The 10,799-nt window shown below is 51.4% G+C and overlaps 1 protein-coding gene across 24 annotated transcripts in view; it reads left to right on the top strand.

Moving 5' to 3' along the window:
- The first annotated feature begins 312 nt into the window (after positions 1-312).
- The window catches only part of PPIP5K1 (diphosphoinositol pentakisphosphate kinase 1), a 96,536-nt gene continuing 86,049 nt past the window's right edge, over positions 313-10,799 (top strand). For 18 of the 24 annotated variants that reach the window (XR_010590898.1, XR_010590899.1, XM_005300639.5 and 15 more), the window contains exons 1-5: positions 2,221-2,360; positions 5,349-5,495; positions 5,861-6,035; positions 8,835-9,030; positions 9,111-9,201. Coding sequence is in view for 22 of the 24 variants with exons in the window: in XM_005300639.5 (XP_005300696.1) it covers positions 5,889-6,035; positions 8,835-9,030; positions 9,111-9,201 (434 nt within the window). In the remaining 2 variants the exon portion in view is untranslated. Of the gene's footprint in view, positions 498-2,220; positions 2,361-2,737; positions 2,916-5,348; positions 5,496-5,860; positions 6,036-8,834; positions 9,031-9,110; positions 9,202-10,799 lie in introns of those variants that run through there. The other 6 variants (XM_065559052.1, XM_065559050.1, XM_065559051.1 and 3 more) reach the window with 5 other exon arrangements.

Here is a 10,799-nt window from a genome sequence, read left to right as displayed (position 1 = left end):
GGGGGGCGGAGGCGCCCCCTCTCCAGGGCGGCGGGGGGGGTCTGAGGGGAGGGGCGGGGGGCGGAGGCGCCCCCTCTCCAGGGCGGCGGGGGGGTCTGAGGGGAGGGGCGGAGGCGCCCCCTCTCCAGGGCGGCGGGGGGGTCTGAGGGGAGGGGCGGGGGGCGGAGGCGCCCCCTCTCCAGGGCGGCGGGGGGGGGGGCGCCCCCTCTCCAGGGCGGCGGGGGGGTCTGAGAGGAGGGGCGGGGGGCGGAGGCGGCGCGGGAGGTCTCCCCACAGCTCCCTCCCTGCACTACTCGGGCCGGCCGCCACGGTTCTGCGGGCCAACCAGCCTAACCCTCCTTCATGCCCCGCCCCCGCCGCTGCTCATTGGCTGTATGTGACAGTAAACACGCTGCGATTGGGTAGTAATGGTTGGCGGGTTAGGTTGCGCCCGGAGGGTGGCAGGTGAGTGCGCGGAAATGGCTGCGCTCCGCGATTTAAACCAGTAACGGAGCGGGGTCGGTCCTGGGGCCGGGCGGACGGGACGGGGAGGGGGGTCGGTCGGTCGGTCCCGGGACGGCGGGGCCGGGCTGACGGGACGGGGGGTCGGTCCCGGAGCAGCCGGACGGGACGGGGCGGGGGGTTGGTCGCGGGGCCGGGCGGACGTGACGGGGAGGGGGGTCGGTTGGTCCCAGGTCGGAGGGGGCGGGCGGGCGGATGGGATGGGGGTTCGGTCCCAGGGCGGGTTGAGGTGGGGTCGGGCCCGGGACGGGTGTATGGGGCGGGCCCGGGGCCCCAGGGGACGGGGCGGTCCCGGGACGGCGGGGCCGGGCTGACGGGACACGGGGGAGGTGGGGTCGGTCCCGGGACGGCCGGGCTGACGGGACACGGGGGAGGTGGGGGCGGTCCCGGGACGGCCGGGCTGACGGGACCGGGTGGGGGGGGGGTCGGTTGGTCCCAGGTCGGAGGGGGCGGGCGGGCGGATGGGACGGGGGGTCGATCCCAGGGCGGGTTGAGGGGGGGGGTCGGGCCCGGGACGGGTGTATGGGGCGGGCCCGGGGCCCCAGGGGGCGCGGTGAGGTGGTGGCTGGTCCCAGGGTGGTGGGCCCGGGCGGGGTGAGGAGGGGGTCAGTCCCAGTTCAGTGCAGCCGGGTGGGGGAGAGGGGTCGGTCCCGGGCCAATGCTGCCGCGTGTGGAGCGAGGGTGCAGTTTTGGTGGGGCTGAGGGGCCATGTCTGGGGTGGGGGTGCAGTGACTCTGGGCCCCCAGCTCGCTCGCAGACACTAGGGACCGGCCCCGGGATGTAGGTCGGAGTTGTCAACCACCTCCGTCAGAGGCTGGGGGAGCGGGGTCACCCTGGTCCCCACTGGCTGTGCCCCTTAGTGCTGGCATCTGGCCACCTCTGCTCCCTTCTCTCCTTTCCCGGGCAAACGCTGCTGGCTTTGGCCCCTGATCGCTGCCTCTGCAACCACGGAGCTCTGGCTGGTTTGGGGAGCCAGGAGGTGCTCACCGAGCTTGGGGCCAGGCTCACGGCTTTATAGGAGGACACTGCCTGGGTTGCTGCCAAAGTCCTTTGGAGTTCTTTGAGAAGTTGGGGGCGGAGAGAGCTGATCTCCACACTAGTCTTTCAGGGCTCTCCTCTGAAATAGCCGTCATTCACCTGTGGACTGGCCTGCTTTTGAAGGGTGTCAGTGCCAAAGACTGCTATAATGGGCTTCCTCTGCTGTCAAAGTCTCTCAAGCATGAAAACAAATTAATAATACACACGTTTAACAGAGGTTTGAAATTCCATTAAATGCATGACAACTTCTGCTGTGCCCCAACACTGCAAACTGCTCCAGTCCTGCTACACTGGAATCTCTCTGTTAGGTCTTTATTTGACCCTCATGAGGATAACTTAAAATAGTAGGCGAATTGGCCTCTTACTGCAAAGGTTGACACTAGTGGACAGTCCAGAACATATGGTAACTTGAGCCCATCCTCTTCAATCTGTAGGCCCTCTTAAATTTTCCTGTTCAAATCTTTGTTGGTGTAGACTAATCTTTGAGTGGGATAAGACTTGTGAGGGGTTTGTGTGGAGAGAGCCCCCGTTCAAATTTCCATTTGTGGACTTGCTTAGTGTTCTGTGATTTGGAGTGGGTGTGTCGTGATATGAGGTTGGAGTGCATCACAGAGTGGCAGAACAGTGTGCCTAACCAAGGTTCAGGCAAACCTGGGTGGTGGTTTGAAGCTGAAGGAGAAATACTTTGCATTTATTTTGTAAGTAACAATGACCTTCCCTGACAGGTTTTGAGAAGTCGGGTGTGTCCAGAGTCTTCACCCTGAAGCTATGTCCTTTTTGGAGCGCTGTGTGCTATCTTCTTTGTTGAGAAGATCAGTAAGGTTAGAGACTGAGCCTTTCCCAATGCCATGGCCTGCCTCCTACACAGTATGGCTGTGGTGAAGGAAGGGGTCCTTCCCTCTACTTTGAGTGGCAGGGCGAAGCAGTTTGGGGCCCCTTTAGCTCCCCGGGAACAACAGTGGAGTTCCACTCCTGTTGAGAGGAACAGCAGTGGCAGCAGGGGTCCTTCTCCTGCCTTGGCAGAGAGGAAGGAATGGTAACTAGGGATGGTGTTTACCCCAGCAGTGAGGGCGTCTCTGTCTGAAGCGAGCAGTGTGTCCAGCCACTCCTCCTTCCCCTTCCACATGGACCTTCTCTAGACTAGGATTTAAATGTGTGATATTAACATGTTGGGTAACATTACACTCTTAAATCCTAGTCTAGACAAGGCCACACAGTTCTCTGCTGGAGTGGTGTTGGTGGGGACTCCAAAGCTTTGGGTCATGGAGCTCACTACCCCATTGAGGAGCCTGGAGCAGTTCCCCTCCTGAGCGAATATAGACTCTGCAGATTCCAGCAGACATCACTGCATCTGCTACTCATTTCACCTTTTTTAGGTTTGTCTTCACAATCGTGGGGGCTAGGAACTTGTTTTTAGATGAAAGCTGAGCTGCTGAAGTCATCATGTGACTTCAGGAGCTGGGGTTTTAGGCCTATAATCTATGCCTTAAACTGTCTTTGGTTAGAGTGACACTCTTGTACCAAACAAAAATATCGAGTCAAGAGGGCACAAATGCATCTGCTGCCTTTGCTCAGTTGGATTGTGTCTCATGCTAGGGCATGCAGGTGATCTTTCATGGGGAGAGCGGCTTAGAACCATAACCTGTAAATGGGGTCCTTATCAATGAGCTAATTATCAATGCTTCCTTTTGTGGGAATGCCCATTCAACTAATATTTTATTATTAAGCATTTATATTATGTTAGTGCTTAAAGGAAATGAAGAATGGCCTAGTGTGGATAAGGCACTACCCTGGGAGTCGAGAGACCTGGATTCAATTCCCAGCTCAGTCAGATGTCCTGTGTGACTCTGGATAAGTCACTTGCTCTGCCCTGTGTTACAGGGCGGTTGTGAAGATCAAGTCTTCCAGTGACTGAGATGCTTTAGATGCTGTGGTAATGAGGGCTATATAAACACCAAGATAGGAATGCTGTAATCAGGGTGTGTGGCCCCAAACAGAGACCATTCCTGTCCTGGAGATTTTATGATCGAGAAGACCCATGCAGACAAAGCCTTGGCAATGTCTATATAATACAAAAGCAATTGCATATGGTGTGCCAAGGTTCCACCTCTGCTAGAGAAAAAGATCTTGAAGCCAAGGATTTATCCATTACACAGTTTCAGACCTTCATTTTCTGGGAGAGGGTATCTGATAGAAACTTTCCATGGGGCTGATGTTGGTGTCTGTGTAATGGGTGCCCAGTTGCCTTTGCAGACTCGTGGATGAAATTATCACAGTGTGTAGATCATGATGATGTAAATTTTATCTAAATTAAGTGCAGTGCATTCCCTTAAAAGTCTCTCTCTCTCTCTGACATTTCCCACTGCTTCATTGTCACTAGTGGAGTATCAGAGGGAGTGCTAATATCCACAGGGTATCATCAGTTTGTTGCCAATACTACTAGGTCTAGGTGACATGGTGGTAAAACAGCTAGTGGCTGCCTGGGCTCTGCTGGTGCTGCTACTGTAGCTACCATTGGTGGAGCTGTGCTGGTGGTGTTAATGCAGTGATGAGAGTTTTAGGGGTTGGGAGTGGGGTGAGGTGACATGGAGGCCTGGAGACAGAGGCGGCTGCATATAACCGCATGGTGGTACACTCTCTGGGGTTTTGTCTGGCCATAGCATAGCAATAGAGGAGAGCCAACTTGCTGCTGCTGCTGGCTGCTTCTTGCTCTTCTCACTCATTGTTCCCCTTGACCTTATAGATTCATAGATTCATAGATTCTAGGACTGGAAGGGACCTCGAGACCACCTTAGTGCAGCATTTGATGTGGTGGCCCACTCTCTTCTCTTGAACCCGGCTTTCTGTTGTGCTTCTGTTCCTGCCTCTCTCCCCTCTGTCTCCATAATTATAGTTCCTGTGCATCAACATCCTTCCTTTATGGAGTCCTACTAGGTTAAATTCTTGGGCCTTTGCATTCTGTCTACCTGTCCCTCTCTGTCATCACTTTATAATTCTAAAGAATACCTACTGCTTATACTCAACTGTACCTATCTTCCAGCAGCTTTAATAATTCCACACGTCTTGGCCTGGTAAAGTTATGGTTTCATCTCTTGAGAGCTGAATGTCTGAGCCAATAGTAACTCTCCTGAGTAAGAGAAACCTCTTCAAGTACGGGTCCATTTCCTCTATCACCCATTTGCTTCCACTGCAAATTTTAACAAACCAAATTAAACTATATGGGTATAAAGCACTCTTCTACTGATTTGAGTCTCCATGCAGGAAGGCTGCACTGAATTAATTAAATTGATTTTGGTTGATGTGATTTCTCAGTGTAGACGAACCCTGGGTCTCCCAGATAGGAGTCTGCAGAAGTGGAGAGTAGTTGAGTTGTTTCCTGGCCACGGCCCATTTAATTCGTGCGGAAGGCTTGTGGCGCCATGGACCACTGCTTTAAAGTAGTTTAAAGATTGTAGCCAGGCTGAATGGATGAAAATAATGATTATTTAAAGAACAGGTATGTTGGATTTAAAGCTATTTTTAATTGAACTTTTAAAAAAATTTGCATTTAAACTCTGTGTGGAAAAACTGCCTGCACGGGGAGTGTATACAAAGGGGTGCCTATTTTTTTGACAATTGAGCCCTAAGTGACCTACTTATGATCATGCTATGAACCAGAGCCAGATTTAGATCACAGGAAATCCTGATTTCCAGTCACGTGCTCTAAATATTGCTTCCCATTCTCCTTGAAGTGTCTCGAAATGCTGCTACCCCCATCGTGCTAACTTAAGTGCCCCGTGTGATTTGTCCTTTTTTTTTTTTTTTTGCAGGCCTTACTGACCAGTGAAGGGATTGAAGCTTGGGGATTGGGAAGCAGTCTTCATTCTCTCCTTAGCTCCCCCCACCCTCTTGAGTATCAGCAGGTGTCCTCGAGGGTGGAAGACTGATGTAGCCAGCAGTCTGGAACGTACAGCATTGTAAGGGCTAAGTCTCATCACATCCAACTAATTAATTTTAGCAATGACCCCATTACCCTCCCAGCTAGTGCAGATGGATTAATTGCACACTGGAGGTGCCTGTTTGAAATGGCACTGTATGCTGTGCTCCCCCCGCCCCCTCTCAGGGTGCCTTCCAATATCACTGGCTTCTGTCCCCACCCAGTCTAAAGTCTTCTTCCTCCAGACCCAGGCACCTTCCACTAGTACTGCCATTACATTCCTGGGTTCATTCATACAGCACTAGTCCTGCCCCACCCACCTTAGGCTCTTTTCAATAGCATCAGCCCTGGCTTGCTCCCCATTGTGGGTTCTTTTTTATCCTGGTTTGTACATGATGATTCCAGAGCGGGATGGTCGGCCACCCAGGCTGTAATGTCGTCCCTGACGACCTCCCATGAGGGCGAGAGCTCCACTCCCAGGTTTTTTGTTGGTACCAGAGATGATGAGACAGACTTTCTGGGATCAAACATGAAGACAGACGAGATCGATTTCTTTGAGGACGATGAGGAGTCAGAGTCGGTAAGTAGGTCCTGGTGCTATGGAGTGGAGTGCTTGTGTGTGTCCCATGTCCAGCTTTCTCCTTGGTTGCTTAGTTTTTACATGTGTGGTTACTTTAGAGGTGCCCCGCTGTCACAACCTGCAGGCCATACAGACCAGGCAGTGTGCATAGTAGTATGGAAATGTAATGTTCTAGATCCCCATCGCTAAGGCTACAATTTTCTTATGGAGATCATGGAACCCATGGAATCCGTGACTTCAGCCCCCGGGGGCTGGGAGCTGCAGGGCCCCCCCGCAGCTTCTGGCCATGGCAGGGGAACCCTGGAGCTACAGGCCACTTGCGGTGGGGCCCCCCAGAGCTCTGAGCTGCCCAAGGTGGGAGGGGGGACCCAGAGCCGAGCCCCCCATTTTGTCAGATATTTTTAGTAAAAGTTATGAACAGATTACAGGCTTCCATGAATTTTTCTTTATTGCCCGTGACCTGTCCACAACCTTTACTAAAATATCTGTAACAAAAATCTTAGCCTTACCCAACACCAAATACAGCACGATTGCTCCACTGTTCTCAGCACCCAATACTCGGGCAAATTCTAAGGTTTTCTCTTTCAGGTTCTTTAAATGGTGGTAGCAGCAGGGTGGGCCTGGTAGCTTCACCCTTGTATTGGATCACAGATCATCTGCAGCCTGATAGTACAGGCTGCAGAAAAGAATAATCTCCTTCTGCTTGTGACTGCTTCCTTTTGCCTCTATTCGCAACCCCCCTTACTGGCCTCTCTTCTAACCCCCTTTGTAAGCGGGATTAATTCAGAGGCACTACTGTACCTTTTCCTTCCTTTGGAGCTCTATTACCCCTTTATCATTCTTAGTTACTTAAAGGAATTCACCATGAGTAATGCAGACAGACGGCACTGAAGTGACTGTTTTCTGTGTGGCGCTGGCCAGGGGCCCTCTGGGGGCTTTGCAGGGCTTCCATCTGTAGCTTTATGGGTTCTGACCCTTTGGCCTCAGGTGTGTGATATGGCTGAGCCTCTGAGGGTTAATGCAGACAAGTCTTGTACCATAAATAGAAATGGGAGCTGTGTTCACATGAAGTGTGGTGGTGGTGGACTGGATGGGAATAAGCAGAATGTTTTCTTATGTGAAAATGATGAAGTAGCTCCCTAGTGATTCCTCTGTCTCTTGCTGCTGGAGGGGCGTGTCCAAGATGTTTTCTTGATATCTGATTTAATGTTTAATAAGGTGGTGTTTGGGGGCATGACGGATTTGAATCCCCTGGTCCCTCCCCTTGCCATATTGTCCTGGATTGTAGTGTTCAGGTCACTGCTCCATATTTTCCTGGGGCACATAAGATCCTAGATGGAGGTTGCAGAGCATTTCCTAGTGTAAATATTTCCTTAAACATGTTGGTATGAGTCAATGACCATTACAAAGAGGAGGGAGAAAAATTGTTCTCCTTAACCCCTGAAGACAGGACAAGAAGCAATGGGCTTAAATTGAAGCAAGGGAGGTTTAGTTTGGACATTAGGAAAAACTTCCTAACTGTCAGAGTGGTTAAGCACTGGAATAAATTGCCTAGGGAAGTTGTAGAATCTACATCATTGGAGATTTTAAAGAGCAGTTTAGATGAACACCTGTCAGGGATAGTCTAGATAATCCTTAGTCCTGCCATGAATGTGCAGGGGACTGGACTAGATGACCTCTCCAGGTCACTTCCAGCCCTGCGATTCTATGAGTCTATCTCTTCTTCTGGGGCATTTAGCTTATTGTCAAAATCCTTCTAAACTAATAAGATGGTCTCTCTGAAGATCCCATTTGCCCAGGATTCTCACTCCTGGGTCTAAGCTCTTTATTAAGAGACCAGTAGAACTCCTCTGACTCTTAATGGTTTTTACCCTTGTGGCCAGTGGTAGTGGGAGTAGCCAAGCCCATGTGTAAATGCTGGCCTCTGAAAGTTCCAATTAGTCCCTACTCTTTCCTTGACTCCGTTGGCAAAGCAGTTCCCTGCAGGAGCCTGGCCTCATCAACTCTGCTCCAGTCCTTCTGAAAGCATACTGCCATGCCTCATCGGGTAGAAACGTTGGCACAACAAGGGCCGAGCTATTTAGAAACAGTCATTCTAGCAACTGCACTGGCTGTGACTGCTGGAGGCAGGTTAGGGGACTTAAAAAAAACAAAACAAAAAAGAGGGGGTGGTGTTTGAGCAAATTTCCTTGAGTTCTTTTGGCGTTACTGGAGAGGAGTAGGTGAGGAAGTTACTCACTGTTTTTAAGAATAAAAAAAATAATTCTGAGCATTTTTGCATGCACTTCTGCAGATTCAGCCCATGAACTTTGTGGTAAAATTGCTTTTAAAGATGGCAATTCCTAACTGCGGAATGAATGCTCTGTGGAAGGGAGCATGTGCAAGTCCTCGTGTTTGTCCATGGTCTGTGTTTGCTTGGCTGTGTTGTGCTTGTGTCACCAATGGGTATGTGTCCACATCACTTTTCGCATGTATATGCAAAGAGGAGATGTTAGAACCACATATTAGATCTCTCCTTTTATAAGCTTGCAGTGGTTTAGAGAGTGACTCTGATGCTAGTGTAGGTGCTCAAAGATAGGAGGGAGACTCTTCCGTGTGTTGGCGAATCCGGTGTTTTAAGATGCTTTTAATGGTTTCCACCTGCTGAGTCCTTTGTCTCGAATGGGATCTAAAGAGAAAATGAAGTGGGTTGGGGGAAAGCCCCATGTCTGTTCACAATTGCTGCCTCTATATGCCATTTGCAATTTGAGCTCATTGAGCAAGCTGGCTCAGTATTAAGCTGCCTGCTTCTCCCCTCAGCCTCCAGAACGGCAGATTGTGGTTGGAATCTGTGCCATGACCAAAAAGTCCAAGTCAAAGCCCATGACCCAGATCCTGGAACGTCTGTGCAAGTTTGAGTACATCACAGTGGTGATCATGGGAGAAGATGTCATTCTGAACGAGCCAGTGGAGAACTGGCCTTCTTGTGACTGCCTCATTTCCTTCCACTCTAAAGGTAAAGGTTTGTGGCAGCCCCTGCCCCACAGGCCTGACAGTGGGGAACTTGCATTAATAGCACCTTCTGCTGTTTTTCAGGATTCCCTCTGGATAAGGCAGTTGCTTATGCCAAGTTGTGCAATCCGTTTCTGATTAATGACCTTGATATGCAGTATTACATCCAGGACAGGTAGGAGTTCGGTGCCCGGAGAATCTCCTTCCTTCCCCTGTGGGTGAACTGCCTGACTGACTCCTGATCTCCCTCAGAGTGGTGTACAAATGCTGCTGCTGCTTCACCTTCCATGTGCTAGTGGGTCTAAGGGACGGAGGGGCCTTGGTTGCCTCTATTTAGCAGGTTTCTGGGACATGATCTCATCACAACTTCCAGGTGGGATGATGTAAGGCAGGGATCGGCAACCTTTGGCACGTGGCTCGCCAGGGTAAGCCCCCTGGCAGGCCGGGACGGTTTGTTTACCTGCGGCGTCCGCAGGTTTGGCCGATGGCGGCTCCCACTGGACGCGGTTCGCCGCTCCTGGCCAATGGGGGCTGTGGGAAACAGCGTGGGCCGAGGGATGTGTTGGCCGCCGCTTCCCACTGCCCTACCTGCGGATGCGGCAGGTAAACAAACCTGCCTGGCCATCCAGGGTGCTTATCCTGGCGAACTGCATGCCAAAGGTTGCTGATCCCCGATGTAAGGGGAAAAAATGGACTTACTTTGATGGAAGCAGGTGTATTTTGAGCTTTCCTGGTTAGTACAGTGTGTGGGAGGGATAGGGTGAAGTACGACAAGGGAGTGAGCTCACAGAATGAGAGATTGGAGTGATTAGTGAGGACAGTCAGATCCTGGTGTAGGGAGGCAGGGAGTGACAGCTACAAAATGTTGGCTGTTCCCCTCCCTTCTCCAGAATCTCACCTGCCCTTGCTGCTAAGTGCCAAAAGGGTAGGCTCCTAAGTGCCAGGCCTCCAGGGGGTCTGAGCACTTGCAGCTCCCAGGAACACCAGTGAATTTGTGGGTGCCCAGCTCCTAATGAATTCAGGCTGTATATCTAAATATACAGGAGTCGTATATCTAAATATATTAGGAGTCAGAGCTAGGCAGCAAGGTTTGAAAACTTTGGCCTTGGATGTTAGGGCTAGAGTGTCACACCCAGCCCTTCCCTCCAGATTTGCATGCCTGAAACACTGCCCTGGAGTTGTGTGGATGGCATGCCCTCAAGCTCTGATTGGCAGATGCGAAGAAGGTAGCTATTGGTGTGAAAACCATAGCTTCCCCATTTGGGACCTGTGGGTGTGAGGACTCGGCTGTTGTTAGGTGTCCCTGACCAGGGTGGAGGTTTCTTGTGGTACAGTCTCTACCACGCTTAGTTGTTGCTGTCCAGTGCTGGAGGGGGTCGAAGGTGATGTTCTGCTGTCCCTAGGTGTCCAGTTTGGGTGGGTGCAGGTGAGTATGATGGGCACCCAGCTACCACTAGGCTGTGACAAAGTGGGAATCTTTTGTAATATTTTTGAGTTCTGTTTGTGCCTCAGTTTCCACTATATGCTACATTGTTACCCAGTGGGATGGAAAAGGACTGTTCGCTCTCAGGGCAGGCTGAGCGACATAGGTATGGGTGTTGCCCAGCTGTCTGGGCCTTAGTCTCCATATCAGTGGAGCATCTGAGAAGCCAGTGACAAATCCAGTTGCCAGGACATTGACATCTAGCAAGCAATGACCCAGAGGGATATGGATTTCCCCACCTCTACCTAGGGAAGCTGAACAACAATCCCCAGCTTGAGATCGAAGGAGAG

This window comes from Chrysemys picta, chromosome 10 (genome assembly GCF_011386835.1).
Source record: "Chrysemys picta bellii isolate R12L10 chromosome 10, ASM1138683v2, whole genome shotgun sequence".
In the NCBI taxonomy this organism is placed as follows: domain Eukaryota; kingdom Metazoa; phylum Chordata; order Testudines; family Emydidae; genus Chrysemys; species Chrysemys picta.
This window is presented reverse-complemented; position numbering and strand designations above follow the sequence as displayed.